This window comes from Mus caroli, chromosome 5 (assembly GCF_900094665.2).
Source record: "Mus caroli chromosome 5, CAROLI_EIJ_v1.1, whole genome shotgun sequence".
Taxonomy (NCBI): domain Eukaryota; kingdom Metazoa; phylum Chordata; class Mammalia; order Rodentia; family Muridae; genus Mus; species Mus caroli.
The window spans coordinates 117482665-117500774 of NC_034574.1; the positions used below are offsets into that span (position 1 = coordinate 117482665).

Below are 18110 nucleotides of genomic sequence, written 5' to 3' on the forward strand. Positions count from 1 at the left end.
GATGGTTGTGAGCCACCATGTGGTTGCTGGGATTTGAACTCTGGACCTTTGGAAGAGCAGTCGGGTGCTCTTACCCACTGAGCCATCTCACCAGCCCACCACTGGATTTTCTAGGAACGAATTCAATAAAACCAGAATCGCAGAGTAAACTGGTTTTAGAAAACTAACTGCACATTCGGTAGTCTATCAATTTAAATTTTTTTTGTCATGTAAAGCCAAATAAACAAAAACAAATCTCTTTATTCTCAAAATATACACTTCTGTATGTTGGACGTATATAGTCAATTTATTTAAGTAATTCAAAAGACAGAAGGTCCCACGCCACCAATCCCGGGAATCAGGAAGCAGGCGGGGTTCGAGGGCAGCCTATTCTACAAAGTGAGTTCTAGGAGAGCCAAGGCTACACAGAGAAACCCTCTCACAGCACGCGCGGGCGCACACGCCGCTCAACGGTCGTGGCGAATCTGCTGCTGCCAATAAAGGGTTCCAGTGGAGGTCGGCGTGTGGAATCTGCAGTCTCTGGTAAACGGGCGGCGGAAACGGCTTTTGTCGCAGTGCGGAAAGAACCCCAAATGTGCCGAGGTGAGTGGAAGGAAGCCCGAAGGGAGCCGGGCCAAGGTGAGAAGGCGGAGCGAGTCGCCCAACTGGCTTGGCGGGGCGCCACGTCGGCGCGTGGCCGACGCCATGTTGAAGCCTGGCAGAGGCCGAGCAGTGGGAGTGAGACTGAGGGTCCGGGAGCCAGGCGGCCGGGGTGAGGGGCGGGATGAGGGACAGCCTTGGGGACAGCCCTGTCCAGGCGTAGCTGGAACCTGGGTACCGAGGAGCCGGCTTCACACCGACGGCTCCTCCTGGGCTTCCTCGGCGCCACTGCGCATGCCCCGGACGGTTTGGCAGTGGCGGTTTCGTCTTCTATGTTGGCTTTCCGAAGGCGCGCTTGCCAGTTTCTCAAGTTCCTGAGACCTCTACACCTCCGGTGAGGAGTTTCCCTTCTCTCTCTCTCTCTCTCTCTTTTTTAAAGCGCATATATCACGTGTCCGGACTGATTTCCAACCCACTAGGTAATCAAGGACGGGATTACAAGACATATGCCACCAAGCATGCCAGTCCGGGCTAATTTAGGCCCAATCTCAAACACACAAACAAAGAAACAGAAGCAAACTATTAAGCTATTAAGACAACTTTGGGGAATGCGGGGCGGGCAGTGCTAGCGTATGCCTTCAATCCCAGCCCTTGGGAGGTAGAAGCAGATGGATCTCGAAATTCAAGGCTAGCCTGCTCTACAGAGCCAGTTCCAGAGCTACAGGGAGAAATCCGGTCTCCAAAAGAAAACAAACGAGCAGGGGGGAAAAAAAGAAAAAGAAAGGAAAGGAAAAAGATGGGTGTGTGTGTGGTGGTGGTGGTGTGTGTTTGTGTGTGTGTGTGTGTGTGTGTGTGTGTGCTGGTGTGTGTGTGTGCTGGTGTGTATGTGTGCTAGTAGAGGCAGAAAAAAGCAGGGAGAGAGAGAGAGAGAGAGAGAGAGAAGAGAGAAGTTGAGGTCAGCATGAATATGTGGAGAGAGAGGGGGTGGNGGGTGAGGCGGGAGAGATGGCTCAGCGGTTAAGAACACTGACTGCTCTTCCAGAGGTCCCAAGTTCAATTACCAGCAACCACGCGGTAGCTCATCACCATCTGTTGTGGGATATAATACTCTCTTCTGATGTGTTTGTGTACTCACATACAGAAAACAAATAAGTAGATCTTAAAAGGGAAAAAAAGGGCTGGTGAGGTGGCTCAGTGGGTAAGAGCACTGACTGCTCTTCCAAAGGTCTTGAGTTCAAATCCCAGCAACCACATGGTGGCTCACAACAGGAGCCCTTAACAGGATGTGACACCCTCTTCTGGTGTGTCTGAGAACTGCTACAGTGTAGTTACATATTTACATCTTTGGTGGATTGACCAGGGACTGAAGGAGGGGGCGGACTGGAACAAGTAGAGGTCCTAAAAATTGCTACAGTGTACTCATATACATAAAATAAGATTAATACATCTTTAAAAAAAACCCAGCCACATCCCAAGAACATGTGACAGGTTGGTTGGCACATACCTTGAGGCGGTAGAGGCAGGATGATCATTGACTACAGGAACAGCAGCCCAAAAATCGGAATTAATAGCTCTGACAAAGGCCCTATAGCTAGGCCAAGAAAAAAGACTGATTATCTCCTTGGACAGGTGGTATGTTTTTGCATCCGAGTTTGTTCATGGGGCCATCCTCAAGGAAAGAGGGCTTCTCACCTCAGAAGGAAAAACTGGCAAAAATAAGTAGGCATTCCTAAGCCTCTTACAAGCAGTGTGGCTGCCTGAGAACATATCAGTCATATACTGCCCTGGACACCAAAAGCGATACAGAACCATCCCTAGAGGAAACACCTGGGATTGGGCCGGGAGGCAGCACTCCAGGTCACCACTATCCTAATGGCCCAGGTGCTCTTATGGTGACACCCAGGTTGCCTGAGGTCCCAACTTACACCAACAAGGAGTTACAGAGGATCTAAACCTGCACAAGCAGCCTACAAGGAAAAGGGATTGTCCAAGACCTCCTCCCCCCAACCTTGGCAGGATTATCCTCCACTCAGCCAGTTGTTAATCCATCCCAGGCACCAGACCCCCACCAGGGAAAAGCCAGCTTGGGAACCTACTCAGAAGGGCTCACCTTGACTTAAGGCCAAAACCAGAGGAAGTCCTGGCTGGGGGCCCCACCTGCCAGATAGTCAAGCCCAGCATGGAGGGACCTCCAGATTGGGATCCAGGGAGAGAGGATCTTGACCCAGAGGAAACTGGGAAATTGACTTTACAGAAGCCAAGCCTGTGGTTGTGCAGGTCTGGGTACTTGTAGTGTCAATAGATGGACAGAGAGGCCTATCCCACCAAATGCTGTGATGGCCAAGAAGCTGTTAAAAGACATCATCCTTAGGTATGGCCCCCCCTGTACTCCCTGGGTCATACAATTGGCCTATTTTTATCTCTTAAGTAACCCAAAAGTCAGGGCTGTGGGGACAAATTGGAAACCCCAGTGTGTTTATCGTTCCCAAAGTTCAAGGTAAGTAGAGAGAATGAGTGGTACCCTAAAGGAGACAATAACTAATGTCTCAATTAAACCTGCCAACCCACACAAAGATCCTGACAGTTACGTACCTGGGGCTAGCAGTGGACTGTGTCGAGCTGTAACCTACCTACGAAGCCCAGTTAAGAGTTCAAAACTCATGCCTCATACCCACCCTGCTGCACACTAAACAATGGCGGTTCCCACAGATCTCCAGAGAGTCCTGACTGCCTGATACTCACACTTGCTCTTCTTAGAGACCAGACTTCTGAGGACACAAACCCTCACCAAGCTCTTACCACCAAATGGATCCTTCCAGGCCCTCAGAGAACCCCACGATATTTAGGGGGAGAGGAACAGACTTTGACACTGACGGGTCCAGTGAATTGATTTTTAACTTAGACCGTTGTGTCTTGGCCTGATTGATAAGGGAGGGTCTGGTTCCGTGAGTGACTTGCAGGAAGGACTGCCAAGAACTACAGTTCATAACCATCCAACTCTATGCATGCCCAGAGACAAACAGTGGTACAGAAAGCTTCTTTCCCATAAATAGGACTGTGAGATCAGTGCCCCATGGGTACATAGTAATTGGGATTTTATCTAGATAGCAGGATAATGAACCTGACCCCTGGGGGATTGGTGGGCTTAACGTGGGGGAGGATCCCATCTCCTTCTCAGTGATGGAAGAAGAGCAGAGGCTGGGAGGTTGGAGAGGTTTGGGACTTGATGGTATATCATGGACACAATAGGAGCTCCTTTTCTAGATACAAAAACAAATAGTCCTGTCTGAACATGCACACAAGCGTGTGCGTGCTCACACACACACACACACACACACACACACCATAGCTATAGGACCAACAACACCAGCAATGCCACTCTACCTGCCTGTCCTGAAAAACTACAACATCAGCCTGTGCTTCAGATCCCTGTTCCCCTATGAACTCAGTCTTTCCTCCGGTCTTGACACTACTCTCTGGGGCCTTTGACACATCCGTCCTGTTTAGACTGCTCAGCTTTACCTTGAACTGCACCACTCACCTCATCTGAGAAGATTGTTGGCTCTTCCCAGAACCTAGGTCCCCATACCATACTGACTGGGCTACCATAGAAAATTTGTTGACACCACTAGAAAGACCACCAGTGTTTCTGGGGAAGGTCCCCAGTCCTCACCTAGAAAGGGACTATGTGTGATAGGAAAAGGGATAAGGCTAAATATCTTCCCTCACTTTAAACACTGTTGCAATCATAGACCATAGACCCTTACCATGGAAGCCAGCAACTCCTACCTCCTGTTCCCCAATGGAACTTGGTTTGCATGTACCTCGAATGTAACCCCTTAACATTCATCCACAGGTACTTCAACAAAATTCCAGCTTGTGTGTTTCGGTTACCCTGTACCCTCTATTAACTTTCTTTCTTTCTTTTTTTTTTTTTTTTTTGGTTTTTCGAGAAAGGGTTTCTCTGTATAACCCTGGCTGTCCTGGAACTCACTCTGTAGACCAGGCTGGCCTCGAACTCAGAAATCCACCTGCCTCTGCCTCCCAACTGCTGGGATTAAAGGCGTGTGCCACCATGCCCGGCTTCTATTAACTTTGTATGATCGGTATTCCTGGTTGTCAGTTTGACTACATATAGAATGAACTAGAATCCAGAAATGGAAGGCTCACCTGTGATCCAGATCTTGAGGCTGGAAGACACAAGTTTCTGAGCTGGATCTTGGCATGGAGATCTTGAGGCATACTGGCTATGAAAAGCTTAGGCCCAGGCAAGGTTGTACAGGCCTTTAATCCCAGGAGACTGAGGCAAGGAGATAGAGTTCAAAGTCAGCCTGGGACAAAGCAAGTCCCAGGTCCAGGCTTAGTGGCATACACTTTTAAACAGGGCCCCACCTTCTGCTGGAGGCCTACATAAGGACACTAGAAGAGGAAGATTCACTCTTTCCCCTGCTTGCACTTACTTGCCAGCACATCTGTTGGAACGTACTTCTAGCTTATAGAACACCAGCTGAAACAACTAGCCTCTTGGGACTGAGAAACTACTAGATTCTTGGACTTCCATTCACAGCTGCCCATTGTTGGGTTAGTTGGACTGAAGACTGTAAGTCATTATAATAATTTCTGTTAATATATATAGAGAGCCCTTCCATAAGCTATGTGACTCTAGAGAACCCTGACTATTATATTTTCTATCTATATGGAGATGGCTCTGGGTCATCAAAGGAAAAGATGAGATTTTGGCGCCCCAGTAGTCCTATCTGCAATGCTGGTGGACAGCTCTGGCTGTCCTGGAACTCACTTTGTAGACCAGGCTGGCCTCAAACTCAAAATCCACCTGCCTCTGCCTTCCAAGTGCTGGGATTTAAGGCGTGCACCACCACACCTGGCCAACTCTTTAGTTCCTAAACAACCTTGATGTACATCTAGCTCAATTAGGAAAATCTATCCATCACTTAGAGCAGTTGTTAGACTCATTAGCTGAAGTAGTACTAGAAAACAGAAGGGGATTAGACCTACTGCTAAGCCCTAGGACACAATGCTGTTTCTACACCAGCAACTCGGGTATTATCAGAAACAGCCTGGCCACAGTCTGCCAGAGATACAGGAGAGGGTTGAACTCAGACCTTAGAATCAAAACTGGTGTGAATCATACTTTTCTGGTCTTATCAGGCATTGGTAGGACCTGTCTTGCTATTGCTAACTGTCCTCACCTGTGGACCTCATGCAGTAAATGTACTAGTCAAATCTGTGTGAGAACACATCTCCATAGCTTGTGTTCTTTCTGTCTCAATATGAGCATCTCAGCCCCGTCCGTTCCCCAGGAGAACGGCCTATGATTCAGCCCATGGTATAATTTCAAGGGGGAGAATGAGAGGACAACATAAACTCCATTTTAGGACCAGGCCTGATTTCAAAGGAGTCATCCATTCCAGGAACTGACCATAAACACTCCAAGTGATCAATCTCAGGAACTAGGCTATAAGTCACCAGCTCCAGGACAAGGCCATAAAATCTCCCATCCAGAGAACAGATAACCACAAGCATAGGGAAATAATCTTCTCTCAGGATGGGCCATATGTGCTGAGCAGCCCACTATGGTTTGTGTATCTCATCCTGTGGTTGAATGTTCATGGCACAGGAATGCAGGCCACCTACCATCTGGACACAAGCCAATCAAAAACCAGCCCATGTAACAGTGAAGTTTTAGATTACCTACTCCTAGCTAAAATTCCCTTAGTTCCCTATAAAAAGGACGGTGTACCTTTATATGGGGTTGCATTTTTTTTAAGTGGCCAACCCCTAATACATGCAGAATTCTTGCTTTCTTGAAATAAAAACACGCTTGTCAATTGCATTTGTGAGTGATGGTCTCTGTGAGGCACTTTCGGACTTAACAGTCTGCATGTTTGTATATGCACCATGCACATGCCTGGTGTTCACAGAGGCCAAAGGAGGGCTTGAGATTTCCAGGCTGAGTGATGGACAGTTGTGAGCAGCCTGTGGATGTTGGAACCATACCTACATCCTCTGCAGGAACAGCCACTCCTCTTAACGCGTGAGCCATCTTTTCAGCCCCTAGCTCTTTGGCTGTTAAGACAGCTAGCCTAGACTGGGCTCAAACTTGTGGCAATTCTCCAGTCTCAGCCTCCTGAGTGCTGGGTCCACATGTGTACAGTAGCATGGCCAGGAATAAATACCATTTTAGGGACATGGAAAGGTGCTATTAGGAAAGGAGTTGCCCGCAGTGTTTCTCACACTCCGGGGTGTAAACTGCAGACTCCAGCATTGGCTCCGCAGGGTTTGTGGGCAGTCAGAGCTTTCTGGAGTCTGAATTAATTATCATGTGTCAATATGAATGTGCTACAGCGGGGCTCAGACATTCTCATGTCCAGCATAAATGGGGTACCCTGTTGGGCACTGTGAAGAAAGTCCCTAGTCTTGAGCACACTGCCCTCAATATGAGCAGGGATGTTCCTTGGTGGCACATACCTGTAATGTCAGCACTCAGGGCAGGAGGATTTGGAGTTCAGGGCCAGGCCCTACGTGGTGAACTGCACCCTCCACAACAGGGGGTGAATGGCACTGCTTTCCAGAGCTGTGGTCAGGGTGGAGAAGCGTGGGTGCCTCATAACTTCCTATAATGTTCTAGAACATGAGCGACTGGATGCCCATTGCCAAGGAATATGACCCACTTAAAGCTGGCAGCATCGATGGTACAGATGAAGACCCACATGACCGAGCTGTGTGGAGGGCCATGCTGGCCCGCTATGTCCCCAACAAAGGAGTCATCGGAGACCCCCTCCTTACCCTGTTTGTGGCACGACTGAACTTGCAGACCAAAGAGGAAAAGTTAAAGGAAGTCTTCTCCCGGTATGGTGACATTCGGCGGCTGCGGCTGGTTCGGGACCTGGTGACAGGCTTCTCCAAGGGCTATGCCTTCATTGAATACAAGGAGGAGAGGGCCCTGATGAAGGCCTACAGAGATGCTGATGGCCTGGTCATCGACCAGCACGAGATATTTGTGGACTATGAGCTAGAGAGGACTCTCCGTGGCTGGATCCCTCGGCGGCTGGGTGGCGGATTGGGTGGGAAAAAGGAATCTGGGCAGCTGAGGTTCGGTGGGCGAGATCGGCCTTTCCGAAAACCCATTAACTTGCCAGTTGTCAAGAATGAGCCACATAGAGACGGGAAAAGGGAAAGGAGGGAGCGATCTCGATCTAGGGACAGACACTGGGACCCCAGGCCCAGGGAACGGGACCATGACAGGGGCCGAGAGAAGCACTGGCAAGAGAGGGCCAGGGTGTGGCCTGAGAATGATTGGGAAAGAGAGAGGGAGTTCAGGGAGGAGAGGGTCAAAAGTAGGGACAAGAGGGACAGAAGTAAGTAGAGGCAGCAGCAGGCAGCCTCTCTGTCAGGCTGGGGCAGTTCCTTAAGCAGTACTGGGGATTGAACTAGAGAGTACGGCATGTCAGGCGAGCGCTCCAACCACAGCCACATAGGATGAGAGGGAGAAACAAGTGTCTAAGAAGAAATGTCTGGCTCATGTGGAAATAGAAGAGTTTTCACATGCTGTCAAACCAGCACTTGGGAGTTGGAGGCAGAAGGATGGAAAGAGAGGGGATAATAAAGAATCTGTCTTCCCTTTTTCACACCTTTTGAGGTGGGGTTTGTATGTGCGGCAGAGGGGATAGCGGTTTAAAACCCTTAAGTAGCCTGGTGTGATGGTACACCCCTATCATCCTAGCACTGGGGAGACAGGAGAATTGCAAGTTTGAAGCCAGTTTGGGGTACAAAATAAGACCCTGTCTCAATAGCCTATGAGAATTAATTATACTGACATTGACTCCTGGGATATATTGTCTTTTCCATTTTCATGTTTGTAGCCCCAGGGTTTGCTAAATTAGAAAGGGGCCTAGAAAGGTCAAATCCAAGGAGAGTGCTGCAGCTCTTAATAACTAGACAGCAGGTTGAGCATTGGGTCGGCAGGCAGCTGCTGTCGAGTCTGTAACCTGCTCCCTGAAAAAGTGCCGGTGGCCAGTCTTCTTCCCGCACTGGCGTTTAAAATGAAACACGGCCTTGCAGGGCTGTGATCTGTAGCTGACTCAGCTCTTTGAAGATAAATCCAGGCGATGGTGGCATATGCAGAGGCAGGCAGATCTCTGTGTTCGAGGCCAGCCTGGTCTACAAAGTGAGTTCCAGATCAGCCAGGGCTGCACAGTGAGACTCTGTCTCAGCAAGAATGAGATGAAAGAAAGGGAGGAAGGAGAGACCTCCTGGACCTGGTTGAAGGGCTGGTGGGCTCTTTTTTGATTATCTGGGTTCAGGTTGGCTGGACAGCTGGAATCTGTAAACTTGAATTCAACCAAAAACTGCTCTCAAGACTTTAAAAGTAAAATGGCATTTGGCCAGGCTTAGTGAGGCACACGCATAATCCCAGCTGTTGGGAGGCAGACAGGCAGTTTGATCTATATGAAATTCCAGGCTGTTTCATTCAGTAAACATACTGCCATTGGAGAGCTAACAAGGTGGCTCAGAGCATCAAAGTATGTATTACTTGGGCTGGAAAGAGAGTTCAGCATTTAAGAGCACTCGATGTTCTTGGAGGCAACCTGGGCTCCATTCTTAGCACCACATGGTGGTTTAAAAACCTCTAATTCCAGTTCCAGGGGACCCCATACCCTTTTCTGGCCTCATGTGCGTGTGCATATGCAAACACACATATACAAAATTATATATACGTGTGGAGGCACTCACACAAAACACTAAATTAAATCTCTTTTTAAAAGGGTCACACAAACCCTATAGGTGGAACAACATTATAAACTAACCAGTACCCCGGAGCTCTTGACTCTAGCTGCATATGTATCAAAAGATGGCCTAGTAGGCCATCACTGGAAAGAGAGGCCTATTGGACTTGCAAACTTTATATGCCCTAGTACAGGGGAACGCCAGGGCCAAAAAGTGGGAGTGGGTTGGGCAGGGGGTGGGGGGGAGGGTATGGGGGACTTTTGGGATAGCATTGGAAATGTAAATGAGGAAAATACCTAATTAAAAAAAAAAGGGTCACACAACCCTGATCTTAGATCCCCAGAACCATGATTGATATAATCAATGTGTGACCTCCACATGAGCGTCACGGCACACACATCACACATACAATAACAAAGGTTATTAGAGCCAGGCATGATGGCACAAGCCTATCAGCCCAGCACTTGGGAGACACAGCACTGTTCCGAATCTAAGGCCAACTAGAGCTATATAATAAAATCTTGAGGGCTGGTGAGATGGCTCAGTGAGTAAGAGCACCCGACTGCTCTTCCGAAGGTCCAGAGTTCAACTCCCAGCAACAACATGGTGGCTCACAACCATCCGTAACGAGATCTGGCGCCCTCTTCTGGAGTGTCTGAAGACAGCTACAGTGTACTTACATATAATAAATAAATAAATCTAAAAAAATAAAATAAAATCTTGACTCAAAGACCATCACAAAGCCGGGTGTGGTGGCACACGCCTTTGATCCCAGCACTCGGGAGGCAGAGGCAGGAGGATTTCTGAGTTTGAGGCCAGCCTGGTCTACAAAGTGAGTTCCAGGACAGCCAGGGCTATACAGAGGAACCCTGTCTCGGGAAAAAAAAAAAAAAAACCAAAGAAACAAAAACAAGAAAACATCACAAAATGAGTTGCTATAGGAATTTCCATGTCTTTGCTGTCAGGAAATGGCTGGACCTTGAGAGGACACTCCCATTGAAGCCACAGTGAGTGCTAGCAGCATGCACCCACATGCTCAGCTTCTCCTTGGTTCTTAGCTAAAGAGTGGGATGCACAGAGCATGGTCCCATTCATCATATGATCTTAGGAAGTGCCATCCTCTGATCCCCAAGTGCTCTGTGCATCAGCAGAAAGTCTTCAGTTCCTCCTGTGGCCATGCAACTGTGGGTCAGCTAGGCCTACCCAAGCCCCTCCATCCACCCCCACCTCTGACTTCCTCATCCACCACAGCACATCACCTAGGCTTGTGAGCCTGGCACCCAATCCACTTTAAAACACTGTCGTCTTTGCATAGGACCCAGCATCTCACCCAAGAAACATGAGAAGAAAAAAAGGTAGCAGGAAAAGAAAAAGGCACACAGGAAACAAGTTGATGTCTCATCCTAAACAACATTGTTTGGTTAGTACTGCGTAGCTCACAGCAGATTCCAAGGCACACCATCTCGGACAGGCTGCTCGGGCCTCTAGCTTTATCGGGAACAAAGTGTGACAGTCCTGAGGTTGTTTCTAGCGGGTGGCTAGAAGGACTGCATGATTTTCTGTTGTGTCCCAGCCAAACTGGGTAGCCCATCCTATGATCCGAGGCTCCACCTGTCCGATTCACGCTTCCTGTTATGTATAGCCTGCTACCTCCAGGGCAACTTCATAATATAAAACTCCCTTCCTCTGCTCCTCACCAACGAAGGCCGTAAGAAGACAAACAATACCTAGGAGTCAAAACAGCTATGATAGTGGCGAAGTGTTCAGCTTAGAAAGCCTGTTAACTGAAATTAATGTGGTCTGGTTTCATATCCTCATCTTATTAAATAGAGGTCCTAAGGGGTTCGAGGCATTGAGTATAAACTGGGTAGCCCTGCAGATAAATAAAACACTTCTTTCAAATTTGGCATCAGTTTTTCATCATCCGTCCTCAAAGCAGACAGTTCATTTGAGGAGCTGATGTTGAGGCGGCCCGCCACCTGGAGCTGGTGGCAGGCAGTCCAGGCAGAGGTACAGTCACAGGTGCTGCAGGGCTTCCTGTCCTTGCTCTGTGTACCCGTCATCTCGCTGGGTAATTGCCCACTGGCCAAAGGACTCATGGATGTGTGTAGGTCTCTGCGTGTTGGCCAGGCGCTTCTTGTCCCGGGAGAAAAAGCTAAACCTTTTGGAAAGGAACAAGAAAAAGACGAAGATTAATGCGTGTCTGCTGTCCTATCTACCCCCTTCTTTCAGTGCTGGGACACGCAGGAACAAGCACACAGGAGCAGATCCATTCTCAGTCTGGGGGATGCGGTCAGCAGAATTCTAGAAAGCACTGGGGTCTCCATGTCATTTAGTCCCAGAACCTTAGCGATCACAAAGGGTGAGCAGTCTGTCTGTATGTCACGGGGTCTGAGGTGCTTCCACCTGGCCACTAGTAGGGAACCTCTCCAGTAATTACTAAAGAAAAGAAAACACCACTCACTTCTTCACGAAGGCCAGGTAAGCGCTCTATGGCTCAGCAACAACACTCAGGAATTTTTTTTTCCTCTCGTATTTAGAGATAAGGTTTTAGATAGCTCACCTTGGCCTCCAAACTCATTACATAGTAGAGGGCAACCTTGAATTTAGAGCCTTTTGTCTCTTAATTCAGATTCATGTCTGTAATCCAACTGCTGGGATTACGGGCAAGAATCGCCATATTCACTTTATGACATGCTGGCGATCAAACCCAGGGCCCTGTCCATGCTAGGCAAGCACTCTTAATGCACTGAGCCCCAGTCCCCACCTGCGAATTTCCTTAGTGAGCTTAATGATGCTTTGAAAGAACACGAAAGTTAAGAGGAAGGCGATTCTGAGGCAAAGCCATTCCTAATATCCATTCATCCATCCATTGGTGTGTATGGATGAGTATGTGAGCAGTCAAGTGACAAGTCTCCTGTATGGGGGTGAGAGGACAGAGAGTGGCAGTCAGTTCTCCTCTACCACTGTGTGGGTCTCAAGAGTCAAACTCAGGTTCAAACTTGGTGGCAAGGGCCTTAATCCACTGATCCACTGAACCGTCTTGCCAGCCCTCGAAATCATACATGCTAGGTAAGTGTTCTGCCACTGAACGACAATTCCAGCCCTTCCATCATTTTAAATAAGCTGTGTGTGTGTGTGTGTGTGTGTGTGTGTGTGTGTGTGTGTGAAGTCAACTTGTGAAATTGGCTCTCGTCTTCCACTGTCTTTGGTGTCAGGCCTTAAACTTTGTTTTCTTTTGAGACGGTTTCTCTGTGTAGCCCTGGCTGTCCTGGAACTCATTTTGTAGACCAGGTTGGCCTCGAACTTGGAAATCCACCTGTATTTGCCTCCCAAGTGCTGGGTTTAAAGGCGTATGCCACCACTGCCCAGCTCAGGCCTTAAACTTAGGTCAACAGGCTTAGCTGCATCCGTGTTCACCTGACCAGCCATTTCACCAACCTCCCAGCCCTTTGATACTAATCTTACAAGGTTCTGCCAAATCGCCCAGACTGACTTTTAACTTTGAGATCCTCCTGCCTCAACCACAGGTGATTGTGCATGGCAGCAAGCCCCTTTGGCTCCTGAGGCATCCTAGAAGCCTAACTGTGCTGCGTCCTGTCCCCTCAGTAGTAGAGCTGGGATGGCAGATGCATGTTCCCGATTCTGACTTAACGTGAGTCCTGGAGATCTGAGCTCAGGTCCTCACATTTGCTGGGCAATGAATGACTTTACCAACCGTGCTGGCTTCCCCAGTCCCAGGGGCTTTGTTACAGTCATGTCTAGCGAAGAAGGTTTTACTCTTCTGGGGTGCTGCTGAAGCTACCATTCCTTGCTAGTGGGAATAGGATGTTCTTTCATCCTCAAGCCAAGTTCACCTGGGAAAGTTCTCCAGAGCTTTGAAGGGCCAGTGCAAGCAGGCAAGTGATGGTTCAGCAGGAGAAGGCTCTTTCCAACACAGAGCAGCCATTAAGTTAGCTAGCCCAAACCACTGCAACCTTCTCCCTGCTAGGTCTCAGGCTGACGTAGGAAAGCCACCTGCTACTTCACACTCGGAGGGGAAGGCAGCAGACACCAGCTCCCCACACTCCCCAGCCCCCACCCTTTTCTGCACAAAACCAAACAGCTGCCAAGACAAAGCTGTTTAGGAAGCTTCAGGCACGGTGACTGGAAAAGCAGTTAGTGACACTCCCGATTCCCAGAGGGGCATCGATTACTGACCCGTCACTCAAAGGACCTTCTTTACTGGATCATGGACAAGGTGGTTTTTAGAGCGAAAACAGAAGAGACAAAAGAAATTATCGGTGACATTCTGAGCTGCACGTGTGGGGGTCAAGGGCAGCCGTGGCGATCACACTCCATACCCACTTGAGCTGCCAACGAGCAGGGGACTGCCATGCAACTGAGGTGGCCAGAAGGGAAAGGCTGGCAGCAGCCACAACAGCCATTTGAAAGGCACAGCAAAAAAAAAAAAAAAAACAAACCCCAAAACAAAACCCCAAACACAGACAGTGCCTACGAGGGACACGAGTCTTCTGACAGGCTGCAGCGTGGGGTCGTCAAGGATCAATCCGGCTGCCACCATGGGCATGACGGCTGTAAAGAGCCTGCTTCCAGAGCAGATAGACAAAGAAGATAAAAAGAGGGTGGTGTGACCGAGAACCCCCCCCCAGAAGACCCCGCTGAGAGCTGCACCTATGGTCTGTGTGATGGGCTGAGACACGTTCCCTACATTCCTCAGTATGTGACCCATGAAGACACAGGATCCTGCTGGAGAGTGGCACAGTGGAGGAGGGGCCCTATCTCAAAAGGACTGATTGTTGGGACCTTGTATATGGGGAGAAATCTGGACACAGATGTGTACAGAGGCAGAGATGGAGTGATGTTCCTTCCTATAGGCTAAGGAAGGCCAAAGGTCACTTAGCCTAAGAGAACAAGCAAAACCTAGCATAGACTCTCTCAGGATCAATCATACCGACAGGAACCTTGTGTCTGTCTCTGCCTCTCTCTCCCTTCTTGGTTTTTGCCACAGGGTTTCTCTGTGTAGCTCTGGCTGTTCTGGAACGCTATACCTGGCTGGCCTGCCTCCCCATCCTGAGTTCGGGGATTAAAGGTGCTGGTGAGATAGAGTCTTTATCCTAAGTTACGTAGTTATGCACTATGTAACTGAACTCCTGATCCTTCTGCCTCTACATCTCCCTGGGGTTGGGATAACCAGGAATGCATTGCCATACCTGATCTTAAACATTATTCACAAATTCAACTAGCTGAGAGTCATCACCAGCACTTAAGACACACTCTTGTGGTCTCCAGGGAAGTTTTCGGAATCCCTCCCTGTGTTTATACTATCTTAGTGCCCATCCCAGCAGAGCGGGGACCCACCCAGGAAGTCAGTCACACTGATGCTGAGAAGGGAAGGCTTTTTTCCCCTGCTAGTTGCTGGGCACCAGAGGCTCCAAACCACACTACTTTGCATCCCCCTTTCCAGGAGATCCAGAGCCCTCACCCTCAAACACTGCCACTGAAAGTCGGGTAGCCTCAGATTCCATATGGACATTTTGCTTAGAGGGGTATCTGCCCACCTACAAATACAGGAACCACACTGATGGCAAGAGTTCCTGAGTCACCGATAACATACTAGCCAGATGGTCCCTTTCTATTGCTTCTGCACAAGAGAAGTCTCTATTGTGGTATAATAGAAAGCCTCTAGAGGTATAATAGAAATGAAGATAGTCTTTTTTATAAGTGGTAGTACACTATAGGTATTTAATTTTACGTTCATTAGTCTTTTGCCTACATGTATGTATGTGTGAGGATGTCAGAAGCCCTGGATCTGAAGTTACAAACAGCTGTGAGCCACCATGTGGCTGCTGAACCCAGGACCTCTAGAAGAGCAGCCAGTGCTCTGAACTGCTGAGCCATCTCTCCAGTCCCCAAATGAAGACATTCTAATTTTTTAGAATTTAAGTCTCTTCACTCTGACCACCAGACTCTTAAAACAAGGGACTCCGAGGACTTCCCCCAGGGAAGAGAATACTTGTTTCCAGAGTTACAAAGCTGATCACCTTGCAGGGCAAAACTGAAGCACAGGATGGGCCACAGAAGGGACTCCACCTTGACCAGGACTGCTTAGATATGCCCATCTGTTGCCTTCTACTTAAACTTTACCCTGATCTCAGGCCCCTGAAGATTGTGTGTGTGTGTGTGGTATTTGTGTGTATCTCTTCTCAATGTGGCCACATTGAATAAATCTCCTTTTTCTGGTTTTCATTATTAATTTGACTCTTATAATTGATTTACTGAATCAATTATAAGGTTCAGGTGGCCGAACCTGGGTTGTTGGAGCACAGACTATGGCTCTCCCATCCCCACCCCAGTCAGTAAGAGAGGAACAGTCATTCCCAGGACGTGGTTTTAATGCCTGTCTCTGCTGGGTATTTTTGGATGGTTCAAACCAAATGAAGTGCTAACTCCTGGCTTTTCATGGGTGGTTTCGAAAAAACTATTCCTGGCTGAGGAGGAGCGTGAGAGAGGAGGCCAGGGACAGAACATACTGTGGTCCTTACTGTTGCAGACAGAGGCGGAGCCTATTCAAGGCCAGGCTTTCCGGTCCTTAAGGCCAGCTACTGGCTTCCTGTCTCCCTTCACTACCCGCTCTTGGCTCTGCCCAGTGGAAAGCCATCCTGTGCATGTGTGGGACCAACTCAGATGTTGGGACTACACAAAAGGGGACACTAGTGTTTGCTGTTTACTGAGGACAAGGCTGGAGTCACTTGAGGCTCTCTTGTGACCTTCCTGGGCTGTGCCAACCTGTCCTCTTAGGACAGTGACCTCGCAGTCACAAGCTATTCTTGGACCAGCTTCAGACTTACTATTTTGACTGGCAGTGGAAGGTTCTGGTCCTCTTGTGCCCCGTCCAGAAATGTCAAGTCTGACATCTTGGGCATCAGGGTGCATTTGAGTGATAAGGGACGTGGGCAGCCAGCCACTAGCGGACATAGGGATATGAGAAAGGAAGAGAGAGGTAGGGAGGGAGTTTGTATGGACAAAAGACCCAGTTCAGAGCCTAGCTTTGAGTCTTCCCAATTGCATACATTTGAATTAAGTCTATAGCATCCCTAGATCAGATCAGTTTCCTTATCTGAGATATGGGATAATTGTCCTAACTCCAGGACTCTGACCCAACTCAAGTGGTGACCCCCTTCAACGGTTCCTGGTGGTTCTTTACTGACTGTTGTGACAGATGTGGGCTAGGAGCAGAGACCCAGAGATGCAGGTCAAACAGTCCGAAGGTGAGGGCAAAGGGGACAGACAGAGGGGGCAATAAAGAGAGGAAGTTGTCACAGGCCACTGATCTCAGTCAACAGGAGAGGAGGACAAAGGCTACCATTGTTGTCTCTGTGCTGGTCAAAAGCCTTTTGTGCCCAATGGCTGCCCCCTGTCACCCGTAGGAAAGTGGCTGCCACAGAATTGGCCACCTGGGCAGTGTGTACAGGAGGTGTGGCCCCACTCTTGTCTCTGTCCTTGACTCTCTGGAGCTGATAATCCCCTCAGGCTCAGAGCCCCAAGTGTTGCCAAGCAACCGGAGGCAAAGCTAAAGGGGCGAGGGGCTTTGGGAATGGACTCACTTGGAGGGGTGTGGCAGATGCTGTGACCTGCTCATGTGCAGAGTCACTGTCCTCTACATTCTACCCCATTTCAGACTGGAAAAAAATAACTTAAAAAAGGTATATGTGTGTTTGTGTGTATGATGTGTGTGTATGCACACGTGTGCTGTGATGTAGAGGTCATTATGCATATAGACTGACACTGGGGGGGGTGTCAGTTCTTCTGTCCACTTTTATGTGGGTTCTGGGGAATCACACTTAGTAGGTCCACAGGCTTGTTGTGTTTTATCTGACTTTCACTGGCTTCTGTTTCATTTTGCTCACACTAAGTTCTCCTGGCCTCAAGCCTGAAGTCCCCCATCCTCATCTTCTGAGTGCTTTATACAGCTTGCGCTAACATAAATGGGCTGAAAAGTCCGCTGCTTCTTAATGTTTCTCTAGAGCTTCAGAGAGGAGAAAAAGTAGCCTGTTTCTGTTGTCTCAGGGTTTTTAAAGACACGGTCCCAATCTATCATCTAGGTGGCTCTCAAAATAGTGGCTGTCCTCCCAAGTGCTGGAGTTATAGATGTGAGCTACCACATTTATACCACTTAGTATAAATAGAATCCTAAGCTGCTGGTGGCTGCCCCACTGAAGTTCGAGGTCTGAGTTTGCAGGAGCATAGGGAGGGATGGAGCCCACCCGTGGGGAACCAGGTAAATGGCAGGAGACAGCCACGCCTGAGGTTGGACTAGGCTGGTAACCCTGGAACTAGACTATTCTTTCTCTCCAGTTTTCTAAGTGGAGCTTTGATGCCAGATGGAAAACATACCCACCATCAAAACCACGCTGGGATGTCAGGGGAAGCTCTTCTGCCTCTGTGCCTCAGGAGTATTTATATCTCTCTCAGAAGAACTCCAAAACCCAGCAGGGATGTAGAGCCTAGCTGGCCAGCTTGAAGGGGGCGCGGCCACAGGCTAAACCCAGGCACTCCAGGAAACTGCCTAGCTGTTGGAGGTCCCCAGGCCCAGGGTGAGCAGGATACCGCCTCCCAAGGGAGTGGGCCCATTGTACAAAACAGCCCACATTCCATCTGCTCAGAACCAGGCCAACAACTTCCTTGCATGGTCACTGAATTTTCAAGGGTGGGGTATATGGGGAACACCCACTTCCTCTGCTCACCTCCCACATTCGGCCTGCTCTTTTTTTTTTTTTTTT

At 48.8% G+C, this 18110-nt stretch overlaps 2 protein-coding genes across 10 annotated transcripts in view; one reads left to right on the forward strand and one right to left on the reverse strand.

Annotated features, from left to right (window-relative positions):
* The first annotated feature begins 469 nt into the window (after window positions 1-469).
* Window positions 470-8230, forward strand: Snrnp35 (small nuclear ribonucleoprotein U11/U12 subunit 35). 2 transcript variants are annotated; one of them, XM_021162605.2, is made up of 2 exons: window positions 470-582; window positions 7229-8230. In XM_021162605.2, exon 2 carries the CDS (start codon window positions 7232-7234, stop codon window positions 7964-7966), a length of 735 nt encoding a protein of 244 aa, XP_021018264.1. In that variant the 5' UTR covers window positions 470-582; window positions 7229-7231; the 3' UTR covers window positions 7967-8230. The 2 variants fall into 2 exon arrangements, with proteins under 2 accessions (XP_021018264.1, XP_021018263.1); XM_021162604.2 differs by lacking the exon at window positions 470-582 and adding an exon at window positions 648-973.
* Window positions 8231-10717: 2487 nt separating this feature from the next.
* Rilpl1 (Rab interacting lysosomal protein like 1) overlaps window positions 10718-18110 on the reverse strand; it is a 40476-nt gene continuing 33083 nt past the window's right edge. Inside the window, exons 7-9 of one of the 8 annotated variants that reach the window (XM_029477743.1) lie at window positions 13826-13916; window positions 12095-12244; window positions 11404-11488 (exon numbers count right to left, since the gene is read on the reverse strand). In XM_029477743.1, the coding sequence (XP_029333603.1) occupies window positions 12116-12244; window positions 13826-13916 (220 nt within the window). In that variant the 3' untranslated portion in view covers window positions 11404-11488; window positions 12095-12115. Of the gene's footprint in view, window positions 11489-12094; window positions 12245-13527; window positions 13552-13790; window positions 13917-18110 lie in introns of all 8 variants that reach the window. The other 7 variants (XM_029477742.1, XM_029477741.1, XM_029477740.1 and 4 more) reach the window with 7 other exon arrangements.